We start from the raw sequence: 23299 nt of genomic DNA, 5'->3' as shown, positions 1-23299 counted from the left end.
TATGTACACTTGATCATCACAATAATTTTGAGGTAGTTATTACCAGCCTTATTTTATATGAAAGGAAAATGAGAACAAGATTTATGAAAAGGCGTGCCACGAGGACCAACTGAGTCAAGGAAATATTTGGCTGATAACCTGACCTAGAGACGATTTCTCTTTTGAGATATAACATCAATAATCTTCAGATACAAGAACTAGATAGGAAGTAAAAAGAAATTAGCTTTGAGGCCTAAAGGCAAGAGACCTAGAAGAGTTCAATATAAACTGACAAAGAACCAATGAGTAAATATTTCACTCCGAAATAGAACATATTCTCCAAATGCTCTTAGGCAAATTGCTGATACTTTTTATTATGTGTTGCATAGTATACACTAAATATAAGGCTTAGTTTTCTTACCCATAAAATATGGTGATTAGCTACCTTATATGGTTTTTGTGAGGATTAAATTGTTTACTTTTTGTAAAAGACAGCACAGTATCTGGCACTTAATAAATGTTCAATATTTGTGTTCTTCTTCTTGGTTTCTTATGCTTCTAGATATTATGCTGAACCATTGCAAATTGCCTTTTTTTATAAGTAAAAATGACTGAATGTGAGCAATTTTGTTGCATTTCATGCAATTATTCTATGAATGTAAAGTTTGATACCACTATCAACTATCCCATCTAGAACATATGTGCGAGGGAAGGGCAGACTAAAATTTGAATAAAACAGATAGTTGTTTGAGGTTTGGGCTTGAGAGTTTATTTGCAAGGATAGATGAAAGAGATTTTACAAGTATGTAAGGAGGTGAAGGAGAGTCTAATTGGCAGAGATAGGTTTACATAATCAGAGTCAGGCAATTGCAACCATGACTGTTTGATAGCTTTTGGCACCAAAATATATTGACCAGCTGAGATATCATTAATGCTTAACAATTTTATCCTTATGTCTCTATCTTGGCCAAGTAGGTTGCCTTTGACCACCAAAGGGTATAATAATATATTCCAATGTAAATGCCACGTGTGTATCTGTGTAACTCATATTCATGTTGATGTGTTGCAAAATATACACTAAATACAAATGCATTTGCTTCTTTGTAATACCATGTTAAATGGTGTGATTAAAGAGGAATAGAATTAAAATATATATTGATTTATTATTCCCAGTTATTCTGAAAAATGTGTGTACTGAAAGTAAATGAAACCTAATTATTAAAGTAATTTTTTAAAATAAAAATTTGAATATTATAGAGAAAGTAGTCTGGCTGAGAAAAGGCAGTTCTGTACCATATATGTGTAAAAATTAATACAGGCAGGAGAGAGGTGATTGAGAGACTTAAACAGTAGGCTTCTTAGAGATCAGAAGAAAACCCTGGGCCAGTGGCTTAAGTCTATGAAGATATTCCAGAAATGCTTCGAGCTAGCTAATCTCCCCATAGTACCTTTAAATTACGAGATAAAACAAACAAGGGAAAAATATAAGAACATTTTCCAGAATGCTTCATATACTGAAAATTAATGTATTAAAATATTCAGAATATTTTCACAACTTGTTATTTTGGCATTTGCTGAATAAAATTTACAATACAAAATTTTATTAAACAGCAAAAAGCAGTCATTCAAACATAGAAACCTTACTACCTAATTCAAAATGCGTGTGAATAAATCATTTCACCTGAAGATTGAAGATTGAATTTTTTTGAGTTACTTTCTTAGCATCTCTGGGTTGATCTTTAAGCCTGGTAGTGGTCATATATTTTTCCTTTCTCATAATATAGGTACTTATTTGGCTACCAGTGATTGTACCTCGTCCCTATATTAACTACTAAAAGTAACATCACTGTTCCTTCTTCAAAGCCAGAGAGCTGACATTAAGTACTTTATATGAGAAGTATTTTTAAAAAGGAGGCAATCAAGCAAGTTACTCCATACATCTACAGAAAGACTTAATCATCTGATATAGAAGTCAAATAAAACACTGCTTGAGTTGCAAAGGTAACTATGAGAATCTTTTTTTATTTTTGTTTGAGACAAAGTGTCATTCTATCACTCAGGCTGGAATACAATGGCATGATCTCTGCTCACTGCAACCTCTGCAACCTCCGCCTCCCGGGTTCACGCGATTCTCCTGCCTCAGCCTCCAGAGTAGCTGGGATTATAGGTATCTGCTACCACAACCAGCTAATTCTTTGTATTTTTAGTAGAAACGGGAGTTTCGCTATGTTGGCCAGGCTGGTCTCAAACTCCTGATCTCAGGTGATCCACCACCTCGGCCTCCCAAAGTGCTGGGATTACAGGAATGAGCCACCGCACCTGGCCGAGAATCTTTTCTAATAATATTTCACCTACTTACCGACCTTCTTTCCTTCCCTCCTTCTTTCCTTCCTTCCTTCCTCTCTATCTTGCTTGTTTGCTTGCTGATGATTTGACATGCTATTAAAGAAGCCAATTTTTATTTCATTTATTTCTTTTCCTTCTTTAGATAGAGGGCTTTTACCCAAACCTAGAGAAAATACATCACGGAATATTAGTAGTGGAAAGCATTTTAGTAATCATCTAGGTAGGGTCCCTCATTTATAGATGAAAATATTTAGATGGAGAAAGCTTTTACAACTTAATATTCTATGGCCAGTTAGTGGCAAAGCTGAGACAAGGTCCCAAACATGTACCAATTACTAGACTAATATCATTTCCTCTATTATGCTATCTTAAAACTCCTTTTCAAGCCATCTTTTCCTGAAAATATTATATACCCACTTAACATTTTCAGACTGAATAATCAGCATCTTTGCTGTTGTGGTTTTGCTTTTCAAAGGTAATAGTGGGATGGCTCTTTAAGTTGAAATTCCTGGGATAAAGGAATCCTGGGTGCCAGCATGTAGGAAGTGTCCATCACCATGCTCAGCTTTCACCTTGCACTGGCACTCCTCCACCAGCATCATCACCTTGATCACGGAGGAAAGGCCAGTGCAGTTCAGTGGTAAGTGCATCATGGTGAACTTGGCAGGTAAACAGTGAGAGCAGAAGGCACGAGAGTGCTGTGCAGCTTCAGGAGAATGAGCAGACCCGCATTTCCCAAAGCAAAGGTTGTTCTGAATAACTACTTTTTCACAGTCTTCATGGGTTATAGTCTAAAAAGCAAACACATTTCCATTACGTTATTTTGAATTATGTCTTTAACACACATAATGCAGAAGCTATGAACTGTAAATCTGAGGATAATTTACACTAAAAATCTCAAAGCTTTCCAATTTTGGACACAATTTGCGATATCCAAGTGATGGTATCTATAAAGACATAGAACCACCTCGATTAAACTTTATTGAGTAAATTACTTTATTAGCCTTTAGGAAATCCCTAAATTAACATAAAAATATTTTACTCTACACTATTAGTGCCAAACTTTGAGAAATTTTGTCTAACTGGATATAAGCAATTGAAAAATTCTAATGGTAATTATCTTATTTAAGTAATCTGCCCTACTTTTTTTTTTTTTTTAATTTGAAATGGAGTCTCACTCTGTCACCCAGGCTGGAGTGCAGTGTTGTGATCTCGGCTCACTGCAACCTCTGCTTCTCAGGTTCAAGCAATTCTCCTGCCACAGCCTCCTGAGTAGCTGGGACTACAGGCATGTGCTACCATGCCTGGCTAAGTTTTTTTTTTTTTTTTAGTAGAGATGGGGTCTCACCATATTGACCAGGCTGGTCTCAAACTCCTGACCTTGTGATCCACCCACCTTGGCCTCCAAAAGTGCTGGGATTACAGGCATGAGCCATTGCACCCGCCCATGCCTTACCTTTTTATTCCTCGCAGTACTTTGTGCATAGTAGGCCCCCAATATATATTTGTTAAATTGATTGTAGAATAGATCAGAATATTACAGTTTTAATTCTGTCCTATTTTGCAATACCCGTAGTACATTTAAATCTATGAAGTTCTGTGCAAACAGAGTTGCAATGCGTATGCCTGCAAATCATTGTGCATTACATCACCTTTACCTCTCATAACGCCAATCACCTAGCTTTATGTTCCTTTCAAAATATGTGAGTCAAACATCTTAATTTTAATTTAATTAGCAATAGCATTCAAAACAAGGATTTCAAAGGAAATTTGATTGTCTGATTCTTATGAGTAATTTTCTAATTGCACATGGCCAACAGAGTGGTCATTATTATTTGATAATTGACTTGTCATTGCTACACATCCTTGCCTTTTCTGGCAGAATACTTAACTGCCTTGCACAGTCAATTGCCCTATACTACTGCTTGCAATAAGCGTTACCGGGTAGCATCACTGGACCGTAAAATTTTACTCTACCCTGCATTGTTTTTGGTTCAATATCTTCATGTTTAAGGATCTGATGCAAGTTCTCAATTTCAATTTAACATTTGGGATGTAGATATTGCCAGAACTGGAGGAAGTAGACAGTAGGATGCCCCTGTGCTTTAATAGCATGGAATTGATCATAATAACTACAAATCAGCCAACACAACATGAATCAGGATAAAGGTACTTCTAAGGGGAGGGAATATGATCTCACATCTAGATTGATTTTTCTGAAAGCTCATATGAGAAAATAAGTTAAAATCTTTTTTTATTTTTGCTATTGTAATACTAGAAATGAGATAACTTTTGCCTGAGAACTTCAACATACTTTGAGGTTGTGGTATAGCTTTAACAAGCTATTAAAGAAGCCCCTCATAAACCTATAAAGTAGTTAAGTATGAAATGTGGGGTTAAGACCATGGTAAACGGATATGAGAATGTTTGGGGAGGAGTCCAGTGAACCCCACTTCATCAACAAATGGAGTTGACCTGCTCATCTACATCTTAATAGAGTGCAGAAAGATAGTTGCAAAGGAGTTCTGGTGATTACCATAAATTCTCAGTTTCCTAACTGAGGGTACAATATGATTTATCTCTTTGAGGAGATCACCTCCAATGCAAAAATAAATAAATAAAACAAAGCTCTGTGTCTTCAATGTGAATGATGACTGATACTGACAGTATCTTCATATCATTCTTGCAGCATTTCCAGAATGCCAAGAAAAAAATGGAAAGGTTAGATGAAAACTTAACCTTTGCCAAATCCTATGACAAATGCCCAAGGATCAAATCTGTAGTTAAGCTAGACTCTGGCTCCCGACAGCCTTTTCTCCTACTCTCCATCCATCCCAGCTGTCCACTACCACCTGCAAACCCTTATCTGCTCTCCACTGAGACTACATACCTGGCTGAAGGGTACTGTCCTGCAGGTCTCCCAGTGTATTTCATGGCTTTTGATGGGCAAGATGACCCCCTGAGAAGCCGGACTTTTTCTGAACATGAAGTGGTGCCAGAATTTCTTCGCTTCTTCCCCACGAGGAGATTTCTCCATTTTCATCCCATCTATTGGCTGGATGAAGGACTGGGTCCCAGGTGGGAGGTGCTCACTATCTGAGTCACTGGATGGGTGCATGTCTCTCTCAGGCTTCTTCCAGAACCTGCCAAATCTGGACAGCATCTTCTCTCTCTGCCTCTGGCCCTCCCCTGCAGGACTGGTGCCTACAAGGTGTGGCACTGCAACAAACAGATCTGGCTTTTCCTCAGCTTCCTCATGGTTACCTGGGGGGAGCGCTCTTTGATTCCTCTGTAGGAGTACAGGGAAAAGAGAACTCTGATTCTGGTGGCCATCCTGGTGCCGTGTGGCCTTTCCTAGAGGCAGGAGTACCAGCAGCTGAAATAAGAGGAGACGCATGCTGTCAGGAGTCCAAGCTTCTTTTGTAGATAACACAACCCAAAGGAGAGGCTCATTCTCTGCAGGACTGGGAACGAGGAATTCGTATATATAGATAACCTGACTGGTAGGATGGGAAGCCAGGTGGTCAGAAGCCTGTAGAGCAAACACATTTATTGTTTGCTTGAATTATGTAGTGCTAATGGCCTCCTGCCTTCACTTTGGTTTTGTGTATTTTAAAAGGCCCCAGTGAAAGCCTGGGACCCAGGGGGTAATTAGCTGAAAGTTAAGCTGTGTCTGAGGCTTAAAGAGCAGTATTAGCAAAGACAACATATTCTTTGCCTAAATTTCCCATGGATGTTGTCAGAAGGACTAGAGTCAACTCACATTTGCTGTGCATCTGCATTGTGCTGGAATAGAGTAGACAAGACGTGTTGCTGTGAGAGAAGTATACTGGATAAAAATTATACATTTAGAAAAAGCCCAGGCCTTTAGGAAGGCTATGCACAAACACACACACACACACACAAAGAAGTATATCAAAATTGTAAGGAAGAGAAAGGAAGAGCTAGAAGGATGTTTTTTTGTTTTTTTTTTTTGAGCAAGGGATGTATTGCCTCTTACTTACATGTGAATTGGGGTTATTGATTTTTGAATGATAACTGAGGGAATACAGTCTCCTTTCCACACATAGAAACTCACAATTCCCAAGTTAATCCTCTCACATTAAGAATCAATTACTGGGTGCTAAATTTCACAACTGGTCTGTCATCAGATAAACTCTTCCAATTGTTCACATATTTCTCAGCAGGATACCACGTAGTAGATCGACAGCTCATCAGTCCTCAGTGAGGATGGAGAAATGTCTCCCTCCAGCCATCGTATCGATTTTTTTTTCTTTAAACAAAGAGCTAGACATGAGAACGTGGATTCTAAGAACCAGGTTTGATAACTTTGGGCATGAAGTTGGCTAGTCAGTTTCTTACCTTATTGAATCCACATCATCTCCCCTTATTTTACACTAATTAATGGCCAGGCTAAACAAAGATTGAGACAAATAAGGATCCTCAGGAATCAAAGGGAAAATTTAAAAATAACTATCATTCAAAACTATCATGAATCAGCCTAGGATACAAAAAAGAAACATGTCCACAAAACTGAAACCCAGAATGGAGTCCAATCAGCCTACCACATGATTCAAACAGTATTTGCATTGGGAAGCAACACAATATCTGCTTTTATTTCTCCCCTTTTAATTCAATCACTATATTCCTTGCTTTCAGTAACACAGATAGTCCTGGAACATGTTCCCCCTTCTTTGTCAATACTGATTAAGCTTTCTTTCACTATATTCTCCAAGCTGGTCTGAAACTGTTGACCTCAAGCCATCCTCTTGCCTCTGCCTCCCAAAGTGCTGAGATTATAGGCGTCAGGCCCTGTGCTATGTCAACATATTTTTTTTAATTGACTGCTTTTTGAATTTCTTAATTACCCTCAGCCATCGAATGCAATAGGCTTTCCAGGGCCAGTCACTAGGCCTCCTGGTATAAATATGGTGTGGAAGCCAGCCATGATATCTTTCCTGAGATCTTTTAAATGTTACTTTTCAGGAACTGAAATTCCATTGCTATCAATCAGAGTATCTAGTATTTCCCCAAACTAAAGACCATCTCAGAAATTGTATCTCGGGTCTCAGTTTGCTTGGCTCTGGAATTATTGAACATAAGATACAGTTGAGATAATTCCTGTTGAACTGAAATTTGTAGAAGACTCACTTTTTGTGTTAAGAATCATTTTAGATACTGGTAGATGATTGAAAAATGAGTAAAACTTTGTCCCTGCCCTCAAGTAGGTTAGATAGTCTAGTGGTATTTACTATGCATCATCTAACTTTATTATATAAAATCATCTATGGGAATGTCAGCTATTCGTTTTTCACTTTGCTGTAGTCCTAAACTTCCCTTCCTCTGATTCTAATTTTGGTCCTTATAAGTGCCATTTAAACATCACTCACAGAGAATATCTTTTTGCTGTTCTGTCACTTATTTTGAAAAAATGTGCAAGTATCTTGAAATATTCTCCCTACCCCCATTAGTAAATACTATCCCTGAAAAGTAAATCTAGCAAAGGCAAGCCTCTGAGATGGAACTATGAAACATAAGCCTATCTCCAACCTGTCTTTTTCAGCTGAAGGCAATGACTATCAGCTTTCACCACCACGTCTGTTCATCAATTCTAAAGCCATTGATACATTTTATGTGGATAATTATGCATGTATAACATGTAATACATTACAATCTACTCTTAAGAACATAAATGAATATTTTGTAGCTTTTGCTAAAACATGCTGCCTCTGTTGGTCTTCTGTTGATACAGGCATCTGGTTACCTCCCAATTTGGATGAACCAAATGGAAATGGAAGTAGGTCTGGAGGAGGTCTCAGATACAGTAGGAAGCTTTCGTGAGGAGACAGAATCACCAATTATTAGTGCACTTGTTACCAAAGCCACAGTGACGGGTAGGCCTGAGCGTATATGAGTGAGCCCAAGCCTGCTAAGCCCACTTCCTGGGCCAACCCTAGACATGCATGAGAACCAGAGCGGTCAATTCCAGAATCCATTCATTTCCATTTACAGGTCAGACTCTCAGCATAATCTGACGGTTTTCAACTTGACTTGGGTTTCTAAGGCACTCAGATATCTTCAGGAACTCTAAAGGACCTCAAGAAGATACCAAAATTAAAAAATGTTTTCATATGACACTTTTTCAAAATGTACAAGAAAAGAGGGCCACGAGACCCGCCACTCAAGACATGTTGCGATGGTTTGTCTCCTTTTTGGAGCTCCCCAGTGTGCCTGTGAGAAGACAGCAACAGCTACATTTTCTGTCTCTCTTACAGACTCTCAGAAGACAGTTAAAAAGAAGCCTGGTGCTCTCCAAGGATGAACAGAGAGGCTAAGTTCTTCCCTGAAAGCCCGTCTTAAATCAACAAAAGGTGAGAGGCAGTGTTGAGGTGGGGGATGGACATTAGAGTTAAAGAGGAAACCTCAGAGCTGGAAAAGGACATTTGGTTGAAGGATTCAGTGACAATCTGTGTGGGATGCACGCTACTGCCTCACCACTACCTCTCTTTTCAAAACACAGAACAACAATCACATCATGGAAGATTAGATTATTTTTTTAAACTCAAAAGAAGACAGGCTCTTTTTTCTTATTTTCCAAGGAATAAGGGAAAAGGAACATTAGGATATATGATTTCCCCTTAAACCTTTTAATGAACAATTTAATTAATTATTCAAAATGTAGACTTTCTCCTCCCCTTTCCCTGGAAACACATGAGGAAGAGCTGCATTCCACAGAGCTGCCCCTTTAACTGGACTAATTCATTCGTTCTCACAGCGCATATCTGAATGCCAGCTCTGTGCTAGGAACTGGAGATAAGTGGTGACAGTGTCTTTGTTCAGGTTCAGGTCTAGTGGATTTTGCAATCTATAGGGACAGCCTATTATATTCAAAATAAGTTTTACAAAGAAAATTTAGGCCAGGTGCGGTGGCTCACACCTGTGATCCCAGCACTTTGGGAGGCTGAGGTGGGGCAGTTCACTTGAGGTCAGGAGTTGGAGACCAGCCTGGCCAACATGGTGAAACCTCGTCTCTACTAAAAATACAAAAACTAGCTGGGTGTGGCGGCCGGTACTTGTATTCCCAGCTACTCGGGAGGCTGAGGCAGGAGAATCGTTTGAACCTGGGAAGCGTAGGTTGCAGTGAGCCGAGATTGCGTCACTGCACTCCAGCCTGGGAGACAGAGGGAGACTCTGTCTCAAAACAACAACAACAACAAAAAGAAAATTTAGGCAGGCATCATTCCTGTACTAATCAGGGACCATCAGGTAGATCCAAATCCCAAAGACGTAGTGAACTGTATGCTTTCTTTGAGCTAATTTTATTTAATAATAAATATTTGCTGAATTCAAGGAAGCACTGTAGACATGGTGCAGTACATTTCTCTTATTTTTGAGTAGGTAATAAATACGCATAGTAACAAAAAATTTAAATAACACACAAAAAATACACATTGAAAGGTTGTTCTTCCTCTGGCTCCACCTCAGGCTGCCTGTCCTTGCCATGGAGAGAACCATTGCTGTCAGTTTCTTTATTCAATCTTTTAAAATTGTCACCCAAAGATACCAAAATGTGTGACCAGTGGAAAAGGACAAATATCAAATGGTGTAACTGCAGACAAAAAAAATCCCCATTTCCACTTCAAGGCACTGATGCCTAGATTGTCTTTTAAAGATTAGATTATTCTGTCTGTAGTTTCAGTGATCTCACTGCCCTCTGTCCAAAACACTCCCAATACCATTGAGAAGTATTTTGACATATTGGGGGTATTTTATTTCTTGCAACTGAGGATGCTTCTAGTACTGTACACCAGTCATAAACAATACCTACATGTGTCTAATCAGCTACGTACCAAGAACGCAGAGAGGGCTCCTGCAAATCTGAGAATTAGGCCAAGGCAGCATGAGCTGTCCCTCACCATGTGCTGCACCTTCCCACCTGTCCATCCATCCCCAGTGCCTGTGCCTATACTTTTAGTCAGTTCAGGACACAGTCACTGATGCAATACCTCTATTGTTCTCCTTTTTCCTCATCTTTAAAATTTACCTTGTCTCTTTTTCCTTCTGTAGAAAGCTGATCTCAGAGCTAAGTAATGTCAGTGGAAGTATCTCTGTACTTGTGGCCCAAAAAACTAGATCTGATTCCTTGATCTGCAGTACAGTTTGTAAACTCTATGATGTCAGGTACTTAACTTGATGTCCCTGAATGTCTGCAGAGACAATTTACTTGCCCTGTCTTCCTCATTTAGGCCACTGTCTTTCTTTTCACCCTGAATCTTACTATCATCCTGGGTGGCTTCAGTGTCCATATGGTTGGGTTTGACCATTAGCATGCCGTCAGTATCCCATGGAAGTCCTATTCAATACCCTGGCTGAAATCTGACCACACTCATGCCAATTGGCCTCCCTACACCCATTACATTCTGATCCCTGTTACTACCAACAACAGCTCCACTCTAAACTGTGAATTTCACATTCCACTCTTTCTAACATCTATCTGTACTTCAGATTTTAAAGTCCATAAAAGTAGGATCTGTTTAGTCATCAGCTAAGACTGTAGCACACCCTTTCACATAGTAAATTCCCCAAAATGTTCATTTAATAATGAATGAATTATGTAATTAATTGGCTAACATACATAAATTCTTTGTCTTCATTTTCTTTCCTATCCAGCGTGGATTCCATGGTCTATCGCTTCAAACTTTTACAATATTTCTAACTCCCTAGTCCCTTTTTTGTTCTCTCGCACCCATCTAATAGAAGTCCAACACTCTGGGGCCAGGCATGGTGGCTCACTCCTGTAATCCCAGCACTTCGGGAGGTCGAGGCGGGCAGATCACCTGAGGTCAGGAGTTCGAGACTAACCTGGCGAACATGGTGAAACCCTGTCTCTACCAGAAATACAAAAATTAGCCAGATATGGTGGCACCTGCCTTTAATCCCAGCTACTTGGGAGGCTGAGGCATGAGACAATCTCTTGAGCCCAGGAGGCAGAGGCTAAAGTGAGCCGAGATTGCACCACTGTACTCCAGACTGGGCAACAGTGAGAGGCTGTCTCAAAAGAATAACAACAACAACAGAAAGTCTGACCCTGAAAACACCCGGCTGTTCATCTTCTCTGGGCCCACACCTGGAATCGGGGATGCTTTCAGAAACCCAGACAAAATGACCAAAAATTGATTCTATACAAATTGCCTTCTGTCTCAGCAGAACCCTCAACTCTGCTTAGCAATCTTTCTCATTCCTCTACTTAAGTCACTCTTCATTTTCCACGTAGGTTAGTGAAAATCTTCTCTAATTATCTTAAACCATTGCCTGCTCTGCCTCTTCCATTGTTTTCAATAAATGACCCCTTTTTCAGCAGAGAAAAATAAAAACTATCAGATAAGTGAGTCTCCTCACATTTGACCATCAAACCGTACGACTTCATTTCTCCTTTCCACTCTGCTCTTGGAATCACATCCTTTCCAACCAACTTTACTCAATAGTCTACCCCGAGTTGTCAACCCTTTGCATTCCACTGGATGCTTTTATATAACGTTTGATCATTTCAAATTTTCTTAATTCCATAGAAGCCTTCAGGTTCTGTACTTGAGTGTTGTCTCCTGCCTTTACCAGTCAAATATCGGGAAGCTTTGTCCCAACCCACCTCTACTTTCTCACATCCACTCTGGATCTACAAGGGAGACATCTCATCCATGATACTGAGATTTATTTGGGACTCTGAAAAGCCAGGTTCCTTCTTGATTCAGCCCTTCAGTGATTACTTGGACTTGGCTTAATTTGGGTACGTGCACATCTTCCTAACAAGGGGGAGAGGACTTCTCAAGGGCAGGGAGTACGTGTGCTGGAGACCACATTGTCAGCAACTTTGAGAAAAGGGATTTTGTTTAATGTATTTTTCTGTTTCTCTTCCATTCCTGGTCCCTCAGTCTACATTTAGGAGGTGAATCAATGTTTGTTTTAACATACTGAATCCAATAAAAATGTGAGAGGAAACTTCTGACATAGGCCCTTGTTACATTTTACTTTCTAAGAAGTATCTCTTTGTCCTGGAGAATTTATCCTTAATTCTCTGTGTTTAGATTCTATTTCAAAATCAAATTTCCATAGACTCTGGGACTAAACCATTCTTCATTTCCCAGCCTGGTCAAAGTCTCAGAGCAGGCCTTTGAACATTGTCACACCAGCCACAGTTCCCAGGCATGTCTCCCCTGAAGGATAATCACACTCCTAAAAGAGGTAATTCATGCCAGAGGACTATATGTCTGTTGGGTAACTTTATGCAGCTTGTAAATTGTTTTACTCCAGTTGGAGCATGGGGGTGGTGTATCACCAACAGAAATGAGTGTAGGGGGCATCTGTCTGAAAACTGTTCCCCCACTGGCCACCTTGCCAGTTTCTGCTTATACAATGCAGGCAGCTTGGGGGAACCATATTGTCCCTATAAGCTCATAACACATGGACAAATGATTAAAAACACATGGAAAACAGTTCCACAGCTAAGCTAAAATTCAGATGGGAATGGAAAATCAACTTGCAAAGCTTTCAACTGACTCAGGGCCAAATGTAGGACAGAATGTGAGGAGAAGTTGCCAAAAGAGAGGAAAGTTGGGGAAAAAAGCAAGTCATGGATAGGAAACCTAAAACAATGACGCCTTGTATTGACAGCGCTTCTCTAAGGCTCTCCAAGAGTAGTACCAAATTCAACTCTTTGGAAATATTAAGGCCTTCATTTTGTGAAAGAGTTTGGACAGATTTATATTTTCTACCCTCTATAAACAAGAGTTGGCTTGACTATCTTGGCAACACCTAGGCAGAAACATAATCTTAAGTATCTTAAGTAAGTAACATAAATATTAAAGGATTACACATTTTTCCCCCGAGGTGTGGGAATTAAGTAACAAGGTGGCATGAGGCAAACTGTGAAAAATTGTGACAATAAAATGAAAAGCAAAGCACAACTTTCCAGCCAGGGTTTGCCTTCTGCTGGCACCTGATGCTGGGCCCAGGTTTGCCATCAAGCTGGCAGGCCTTAGTCACATTTGCAAAAGTTCAACTTGGTTCAAGTCTGAAAGTCTAAGAAGCCTGTTATTTGCGTCTAGTCACTAAAATGACCCCAGTGAGTCTACTGGGTAGGAAATCTGTAAGCAAGAAAATAATTTACTGGGAGCCAATCCCTGCTGGGCCATTCTGTTTAGCTTCTGCCTGAATCCTTACTAACTCCTACGTACATTGAACCACCTTTCTCTCTGATGAGCACCACTTAGACCTTTAAGTGTTGACTTGGGGCATGATTTGCAAACACAGGCCTCCTCAATACATGCAACAAATGTGTTTCTTCAATGCTGAATGTGAAAGAAAATTTTGAAAATGTGGCTCCATAGAGAAGCTATGCTCTTTGGGTGATAGAAAATAACTATCATCCAAGTCCAAGCCATTAACAAAGCAAATAGGGTCATCCTTCTGTCATGTGAAAAACAATTCCCTAATTTATCTCTCTTTAGAATAAGAGTTGTGTATCAATGATCACAACTCTCATTAGTCCTTTAGAAAGGACTCTCTTAGTCATCTGGATTCCTCCAAAAACTGAAAACCTTTCCATATTGAACACAAACGTCCCAGCCCGCAGCAAAGTTCTCACTTGTGATATTGCAAGTTAAAATCCTAATTCTCCCACCCCCAGCTCCTTCTTCCTGCTGGGGTTGGTTACTGGTGAGAACAAGCACTGCTTAAAGTTGTCACCCTATTCCAAGTGTGGTCAGTACTATTCCACAGTAGTCAAAAAACATATTTTATATGACTTGAATCCTTTAAAATTTATAGAGACTTACTTTATGTCCCAGAATATGTTCTGCCTAGTAAATGTGTCACATGTACTTGAAAAGAATGTACATTCTGCTGTTGTTGGGCAGAATACTCTATAAATTTCAATTAAGTTCACTTTGTTAATAGTGTCCATACTTCTATACTCTCACTGATTTTCTGCCTACTTGTTCCATCAATTATTGAGAAAAAGGTATTGACGTTTCTGCCTGTAAGTAGAGATTTATCTATTTCTCTTTGAAGTTTTACCACCTTTTGCTTCACGTGTTTTAAAACTTTGTTATTAGTAGGCTGTGCACAGTGGCTCATGCCTGTAATCCCAACACTTTCGGAGGCCAAGGTGGGCAGATTACCTGAGGTCAGTAGTTCACCAGCCTGGCCAACATGGTGAAACCCCGTCTCTTCTAAAAATACAAGAATTATCCAGGCGTGGTGGCAGGCACCAGCTACTCAGAAGGCTGTAATCCCAGCTACTTGGGAGGCTGGGGCAGGAAAATCATTTGAACCTGGAAGGCAGAGATTGCAGTGAGCCAAGACCTCGCTATTGCACTCCAGCCTGGGCAACAATAGCAAAACTCCATCTCAAAAAAACAAAACAAAACAAAACAACTTTGTTATTAGTACACAAATGTTTAGAATTATTATGTTCTCTTGATGTAGTGACCCACTAACACTATGAAATAAGCTTCTTTGTTCTTGGCAATATTCTTTGCTCTAAAATTTGCTGTCTCTGATATTAATCTAGCCACTCCAGCTTTCTTTTGACTAGTTTTAGTATGGTATATCTTTTTCCATTCTTTTACTTTCAATGTGTTTATATTTAAAGTATGTTCCTTGTAGGCAGCATATAGTTGGGTTTGAACATTTTTTTTTCTGTAGGATAAATTGAGATTGATTGCTTTTGGAAAGCAAAAATACAGATGGGGATAGAAGCAAAAGGTGAACTCGTACGTCATTGCTTGGAAAAAGTGATGCGGGTTACCATGAGGCCTTTAATGGAAGTGTTGGTTGATTTTTGTTCCTTTCTGTCGTAAGATAAACTAAACTTTATTGCCTAGCAGAACATAAGACTTATAAAAACTGCTCAAAATGAAGTTATATGTGTAAGTTATAAGGATAGTATATTCATCTCCTGCACGATCCTGTTCTAAAGGCTTGTAAAATTAATTTTGAGACAATCATGGTGTTCTGTACATTACAGACATCCAGACACACTTTGCCATTAGTAATAGTCCCCCTGTGATTGATGGAGAGAAAGGAGAGGAAGATAAATAAAACAGTACTATAAATTTAAAATATGTCAAATCAGCATTTCATTCCCTTTAACCAATTATACAAACAAACAAAACCCAGGGTGAGACACGGGGCAAAGACTGAGAAATATATCTTAGATGAGCAAGATAAACATACAGTTACATCAACCCATTTCTAGCTTTTTAAAATACATTTTATATGGTGATTTTAATCACATTTTTATTGAGATACACTTTACATAACATAAAATTTACCATTTAAAACTGCATACTTCAGTGGTTTTCAGTATATTCACTGTTTCTATAATTACTACTATATAACTCCAAAATATTTCCATCATCTCAAAAAGAAACCCAGTACCTACTTGTAGTTAGTCCCAATCCTCTTTCCCCACCTGGAAATCACTAATCTATTTTCTATCTTCATAGATTTGTCTATTCTGAACATTTAATATAAATGGAATCACAAAATATGTGACCCTTTCTGTCTGCCTTTTGCTTATGATAGTGTTTTCAAGTATATGGTGAATGTTATAATACTCATTATTCAAAGACGAGTGTATTTTACTTGAATATAATAAAACCATCTGCTCAGAATGCTAATAGACATGTGGAATAATTAGAAAAAATTCAGGCTAAGGTTTGGAAGACCTCAGTTCTAGTGCTGATTTCTTCACACAGTAACTTTCCCTGTTGAAACACAAGATTATTAAGTAAGATGATATCAAAGGTATCTCTCTTTAATTTCTGTTACTCCAGGAATCCCTAAGATACAAAGGCAGGTACTCGTCATTTTGGAAAGAGTAATAGTTACAAAATTAACTAGATATAAAAACTTTAGTTTCTAACTTGATTCTGGAGACAGAAAATTTGGGACAGCTGCTATCAATAACACTTTGACCTAATTAAAATTTAGGAAGTTAATATCAATTTCTTAACCAAGAGAAAAATATAACAAACTTTGGCCTGAGCTGTTTGTATCTGGAAAAGGGATAATGCAATCACTGATTTTCACTGTGACTTCCTCCCTGATAAAAAGCTTGAGGTGTAAAATGCTATTATAAATTTGCATATATGCAGTATGCTTTTATATTTTTATGTTTTTATCTTATTCCCTACAATATCTCCAGTATCTGGAACCATGTCAGTTGCATGGTTGGCATGCCATGTTCAGTATTTAATGAATGGTGGTCGCATGTAGGGATACATGGAAGCCATACAACTAAAGGCTGGTCTGACAAGCAAAGATAAAAAATATGTTGACTTTTCTCCTCCATTCTTGCTAAATAGCATCATTAAAATCTAAAATTCCATGTGTCCCCAGGAATAAGATAAAATGTTAAAAGCTAAAGAAAAGTGTCTCAGAACTTAAAACAAATTTCTTTTATTAATTTTGATACAACACTAGATACAGTACATTTGATATGCTGCTTTGTTGCAGAAATTAATCAGCACCATTTTATGGTTTAAATTATACAGAACCATAGTGTAAATTAAAATATGTGCATATCTTTATGACTGTATTAAAAATAAACAAAAACAAAAATCAAATTAATGTCACCTGGTTCATTTTCACCACTTCTTGGAAGGAGATGAAATGATTATCATATGTTCCTTAAGTTTATTTTTAGCAAATAGATGCCGTGTGTTTGTTAAAGACCAAACAATCAAAAGATTTTGAAAAGCTAGGTACTATTGAGCTGGATTGATGCCCCTTGATACAGAGGGCCTTTTCCCGAGTTGGTATTGAAGTTTGGAGAGAAGAGCTGGGTACCTTCAGCTGGGTCCTTCTTAATGCTTTCCTTCCTAGCTACCATCAGTTCTCATCCTTTCCATTGAACCCTTCTCACCTTTCTCTCCTTTTCTCTCTTGTAATCTCTCATTCCCATTCTATCCATTACTCCATTTCCTTCCTTCCCACTCCCATCAGAAACTATCAGTCAAAGCAGAGGGAAGCTTGACAATCATTTACTTCCCCCCTGCCCCCCCGAGTCAAAGTTCAATCGTAAGAATGAAAGGAAGGTTTGATGAATACTGCCCACCACCCAGACTTCTCCAAATTTCTATTTTTACCTTCTTAAAATGACTTGAATTTTCCAACTTGATTAATGCTTTCACGATCAGGAATTTTTTAAACATTTTTGTAGTATTTCTAATTGTTTTAAAAATCAAAACACTCTTTATGCTAACATTTGCAATTAGTTCAGTGTCATTTATCATTTATATTGCAGAAATGTATAATAAATCTGCCATGCTGACCAGATTTTACATAGTTGACATACTTCTAGATTTCCAGTTATAGATGGTTGATATAGTTTTAGAGTTTCAGCAGAGAGAGTGGCCCTTGAATCCCTCATTTCCCAAACTTCTACTTCCTTCCTAGGACTTAACCCTTTAGAAAAATAACTCTTTTTTCTTTAGCCCAAACCTCACATTTCCACACGGAAGAAGCCAGTGGACCAGAAGGAATTTGACTGGAGCTGGTAAGAGGATGGGTGTAGTATGTTTTGATTAAACTTCCAGAAACTGCTTGTATATCACAGAGAACCTGTACATTATGCCAGCCTGGAGCCCACCTGTGTCATCTAAGGTAAGGACCCTCTGACACTACAATTATGTTTAGCTTTAAGTAATAGGCAGAATGTCTGAATCATATTCCAATCTCTTTGTAAATTTTTCAATTAATTATAACCTTGATAAATGAACTGAAATAAAACAAGCTTGTCATGTTTTTGTATCCAGAACTTGAACTGACTTTCTTTAAGCAATTTTAGTGTCTGCAACACTCAAGGTATTTTTATAATAAAACTAGCACCAGAGCTCCCATCTATGTGATAACCCCATTTTGATTCTGAAGTTACATCGGTGCTCATAGAGCAAGTGACGTTTGGCACAACCATATTTCTCAGTGATTATGAGAAGAGAAAAACTTTAAATAAATGTTTCAGACATACAGTTCTAATTTCCTGTAATTAAAGCTTGATTTCAGAAGGGAGTTTTGGTAAGGCTGCAACACACTTCATTGTTACAAAAATGTTCCACTCTGCTGAGATTATAAATTTATAAGGTACCTTTCCATTAGAGAATATAGTTAACGTGGCATTTCTGCAAATATTAAAGATTTAAGGGCTCAAAATCCTTTCCGAGAATGTAGGCTTTCAAGGGCTCTGTTTTCACTATTATTTTTCTCCGTTCATCAGCGCACTTCATCAGGATACTTCTGAAAGAGCAGTATTTTTCTTCTATATGTCAACCGTCATTCATATATACTCTTTATCCCAAATGTTCTTGAGAAATGCTCGTCAGTACAATAAACACAGAGGAAGAGATTACGTTACTTGAAATTTCTCATGACTCTGTAAGGCTGGGGAAACTCAACCATTAGCTCTAGGATGGCAGAATGCCAACATTCAAATTGGAAAAGGAGATCTGTTTCATGAACAATGATGGGTAGAACTCTGAAGTACAGGCAGCCCCCTGAATTCTTACGTGAGCTAGAGCTTTGTAGACGAGCCTCCACCTACAAGATTCTTTCATCTAAAGTCTTTTTTTTTCACCATAGAAAATTCTTTTCATCCATAGGCTTTAATCTTAAATTTCTCATTTAAAGGGCTCCAAAGGTACAACTTTGCAGTTCAACTTCGGTTAAATGAACTAGTAGAGTTAGCTTCACTCAAACGAAAGTGGTAGGAGCACCTGCAATATGTATTTCAGAATAAATTTATTAGAGGTAATGGGACCAAAAAATTTTTTTTAAAAATCAAAGGACCATGAGACTGGTACTGCCTGAGATTTGGAGTAGGGTAAGGGTGGGGGTCTCCTGGAATAAACCAATCTTATGCTTTATAATACTGCTGGCATTTATTGCAAAAGGTATCAAGAGACAATAATTGTATCTTATCTTGTAAAAAATATTCATTTATCAATCTTTCTGGCACTATTAAAAATGTTCCATTTTTACTAGACAGAATCACAAAAGTATACCCAGTCAATCATTTAACAGTTTGTTTTCTATGGAGCAATAGTCACAGATCCTGTAAATAAATAGGTGACAAATTCCAGGGGGTACCTGTAGAGCCTGTTATATTTAGAGTTTTCTGGAACACACATAATTGTGAGGTTTGGCTCTCCTACAGTCTTTTGTTTGCCATTTCCCTCGTCCTTGAACCAAAACACAGCTCCTTCCAGGCTTGGAGTGTTGAGAGGGCCCTCTTCTCCCACTGATGAAGGCAACAGGTTCACCACCGATCCACGCCCAGTGGCCAGCACGCACTTGATCATTCAAACCTAATGTGAACCAAAAGAATGTGCCAATTAATTTTATTGCATTTATACTTAGATATCATCTCCAACTATTGCTCAAAGCTCAGTTATCACATGCAAATATGGGCCCAGGTTCTAAAACAAGGGATAGGAACTGGGAATACTCTAAGACACAACGGGTCAAGCAAATCCCAGTCCAATTCTAGCTCTACCACTTACTTGCTAGGTGAGTATCTTTGGGCAGGTTACTTAACCTCTCTTTTAGTTTTCTCATCTAAGGAATGGGCATAAAAATAGTACATCTAGGGTTGTTTTGAGGATTAAATAAGATAATGTATGTAAAGCTCTTGGCATATATAAGTGTTTAATAAATGGCAGCTATTATTAGTATTCATATCATCCTACATGCAGAAGTCCTATCACAAGGAAACATATTTTTTGCCTATTGTTCTTCTTCCTTGTTATTTAAATGTCCTGGTTTTCATATTTGAAAGTAGCTTACTATGTATTATTTTGAGTTGAGAGCTTAAGATGTTTCAATCTGCTACAATTCCAATAAAAAGCAGATTTTCTCAACTTGCCTCTCTACCCCCACTGGCAAATTTTGCAAATTACACTTTAATGTTATAAAGCTTCTGTAATATTTTCTTAAAGAAGCATTCCCCGACTTACTCTCTTTCATAATAGAAATAAAAAAAGAATAAAATGAGAAAGGAATCCCCTGCCACAGCATGATCCAACATTCCCCAAAACAAATTTGACCATGAAAACAGTCCTAGATATATAGCATTTTACCTTCCCCCAGCTGATTCTCAGTCAGTATTTTTGAGTGGAATCAAATGAAATACTTTTGGTTAGGAATGCCTTATCTTCTTCTGGATTGTTTCCTTGAATTATTGATTAGATGACATGATGCCTAAGCATATTGTGAGGACAGAGCCTTACAATGAGTCATTATGGATGTAGAGAAAATGTATCTTCCAGCCCTGTCTCTTAATACTCAGATCATTTCAGAATTTAGGGACCCACTGAGTACTACAAAAATATTGAAAAGTTAAGCGAGGGAACTGTTATAGATCGTTCAAATACAATGCCTCTAAAGAGAAGTAGTGGGAATATTGACTTTGATATGCCCTGAAAATTCTATTTCTAAAGTGGTTTAAAAAGATTTGTTATTCCACTGGGAATAGTGGCTCATGCCTGTAATACCAGCACTTTGGGAAGCTGAGGCAGGTGGATCACTTGAGGTCAGGAGTTCGAGACCAGCCTGGCCAACATGGTGAAACCCCATCTCTACTAAAAATTCAAAAATTAGCCAGGTGTGGTAGCGGGCACCTGTAATCCCAGCTACTAGGCAGCCTGAGGTAGGAGAATCACCTGAACCGAGGAGGCGGAAGTTGCAGTGAGCCAAGATCACACCACTGCACTCCAGAGCAAGACACCATCTCAAAAAAGAAGAAGAAGAAAAAAGATTTGTTATTATTGTTAAAACTGTAGAACATATTAAGACTTCAGAAAAGAAGAAGTAAAATTAAAATCATGTATATATATATTTTTTGAGACAAGGTCTTGCTCTGTTGCCTAGGCTAGTGTGCAGTGGCTAGTGCAATCACAGCTCACTGCAGTCTCAACTTCCCAGCCTCAAGCACTCTTTCCACCTCAGCCTCCCAAGTAGCTGTGACTACTATTAGCTGCCACCATGCCTGGCAAATTTTTAAATTTTTCATAGAGACAAAGTCTCACTATGTTGCCCAGGCTCATCTCGAACTCCTGGGCTCAAGCAATCCTCCAGCCTTGGTTTCTCGAAGTCCTGGGATTACAGGCGTGAGCCACTATACCCAGCCTACCTATAATGCTTAACTGGAGTTAAGTCATTTCTAATTATTTGGAATATATATATAATTTATTTATATTTATACATACACCACATGTATATAATTTTTAAATTCTAAATTATTTCATACTTTATATGAATGTAGACCCTGCATTTTTACTTAGCACCTTGCCATAAATGAAATACATTTTACATTTTATATGTAATATAATGTGCATCCAACATATATTTGTTAAATGAATTAATAGACATAAGGTAATTTTCATGTCTTGATTATTTAATGGCTTGCAAAATCATTAAATCTTACATATTCCTTCATATGGCTATACTACAATTTATTTAACCATTCTTTAGTTACGGTGATTTCTAATTTTTTACTTTTAGAAATATTATTGCATTGAATTCTCTTGCTTATCAATCTGACCACATCCCTATTTATTTCTTTGGGATAGATGTCTTAAAATGAATGTATTGTGTCAAAGGTTTAAGATGAGTTTAAAATTGGTTGCCTATGATGGTAAACCATGATCATTTGACCCACGGAAGTGAGTAGCAGGGTGGTGGTGCTTGTTTGTTTCATGTCCTTGCCTTGCTCCTCAGTGCAGCACAGATACTTGCCTATCCAGAAGGCCTTTCTCTCACCAATGTCCCAGAGCCATTGCATGTGCTGCCTGGAGAATACAGTTACAAGGTTGCCCAGGTATCTACATGCAAATGAAAATGAGAGCATCAGCAACAAGCAGTTAACATTTCTGCATAACACAAATAAAAATAAGTTTAAAATACACAAAAATGTATGTATGTTAAAAGAACTTTCTAAGATTTTAGTACTGTAGTTTTATTTAAAAAGTATCTGCAGGGTGGGGGTAGGTGACATCAAGGAAGGTGATCTTTTATTGTATATCTGGGCTTTCCAGCATAAAACATCAATAGGCTTTAAAACATAAACAATAGATTTCAAACATCTTTTTGGAAATTCAGTAACTGCCTACTTATAATGATTATTTATTCAATGCCAAAATACTATTCTTCTCACAAGTTTATTTCTAACTGGTATAAATTTGGCAAATACCAAGTTAACTTGATCAGTAAGGTAACCCAAACTATTTAGATAAAATTACGTCAGGCTTAAATTTGGAGCTTAGTGTGCTTAGTCGAATAAACATTTAATTATGACTTCTTCATTATATTCAATGAAATGAGTATAGCCCCAACTGTCAAACCTTCTTATAATGTGTAGAAATTAAAGTGCCTGTTTTTACAAACATATACAAAATATTTTTCACAAAACAGATTTTTTTTATGAATTATTTTTGCAGCTAGCTATTTTTAGAAGCAATATTTGATTGTGCCTAATTCCCCAGCGGTGCTCATTAAAACCTCTTTAAAAATGCTTTAAGTAAAAAGCCAATAAATAATTCTTTGTTTCTTCTTTAAGAAAAAAAAGAAAGTTTCAAACAAGAAACAAATACATCATGTATACATGTATCCTAACATTACATTGTACCCCACAAATATATACAATTATTATTTGTCAATTAAACATAAAATTAAATTTTAAAAAATAATTTTAAGCATTTAAATAAATCAAACAAGGAAAAAAATTAAATCACCATGATCTTTTTGCCTAGTCAATATCCATTGATATGAAAAGTAGGAAACAAAATTAGTAACACATTACTTTAGATAGCTACTGAATTTAATTTAATAGTATTTATTTTGCCTGTCTTTTTGAAATTCAGAACTGTTTCTCTGCTTTTCCAGACTAGATATAGTGAACATAATTTGTCTATTTTTAAAT

General features: G+C 37.7%; 2 protein-coding genes across 5 annotated transcripts in view; both read right to left on the bottom strand.

The window, feature by feature from the left end:
- Positions 1-365: 365 nt before the first annotated feature.
- CER1 (cerberus 1, DAN family BMP antagonist) lies at positions 366-7908 on the bottom strand. Its single transcript, XM_012453502.2, has 2 exons — positions 5216-7908; positions 366-3116 (listed from the first exon to the last, which is right to left on the bottom strand). The coding sequence occupies exons 1-2, from the start codon at positions 5720-5722 to the stop codon at positions 2820-2822; spliced, it is 804 nt and encodes a 267-aa protein (XP_012308925.1). The 5' UTR covers positions 5723-7908; the 3' UTR covers positions 366-2819.
- A 6754-nt stretch (positions 7909-14662) lies between these two features.
- The window catches only part of FREM1 (FRAS1 related extracellular matrix 1), a 166710-nt gene continuing 158073 nt past the window's right edge, over positions 14663-23299 (bottom strand). For 3 of the 4 annotated variants that reach the window (XM_021675936.2, XM_021675937.2, XM_064381463.1), the window contains 2 exons: positions 22117-22202; positions 19104-19688 (listed from right to left, as the gene is read on the bottom strand). In XM_021675936.2, coding sequence (XP_021531611.2) covers positions 19489-19688; positions 22117-22202 — 286 coding nt within the window. In that variant the 3' untranslated portion in view covers positions 19104-19488. The other variant, XM_064381455.1, reaches the window with a different exon arrangement.

Source organism: Aotus nancymaae, unplaced genomic scaffold (genome assembly GCF_030222135.1).
Source record: "Aotus nancymaae isolate 86718 unplaced genomic scaffold, 86718_ANA_hifiasm-v0.15.2.pri h1tg000003l, whole genome shotgun sequence".
Taxonomy (NCBI): domain Eukaryota; kingdom Metazoa; phylum Chordata; class Mammalia; order Primates; family Aotidae; genus Aotus; species Aotus nancymaae.
Note: the sequence above shows the minus strand (reverse complement) of the source record. Positions and strands in the feature narration are given on the sequence as shown.

Bases quoted from the DNA above. Each gene is read 5' to 3' on its own strand.
- CER1 (XM_012453502.2), bottom strand. From the start codon at position 5,722: ATGCGTCTCCTCTTATTTCAGCTGCTGGTACTCCTGCCTCTAGGAAAG. The intron at 3,117-5,215 runs GTATGTAGTCTC...TTTGCTTTTTAG, and splicing joins GGACAGTACCCTTCAGCCAG to ACTATAACCCATGAAGACTG.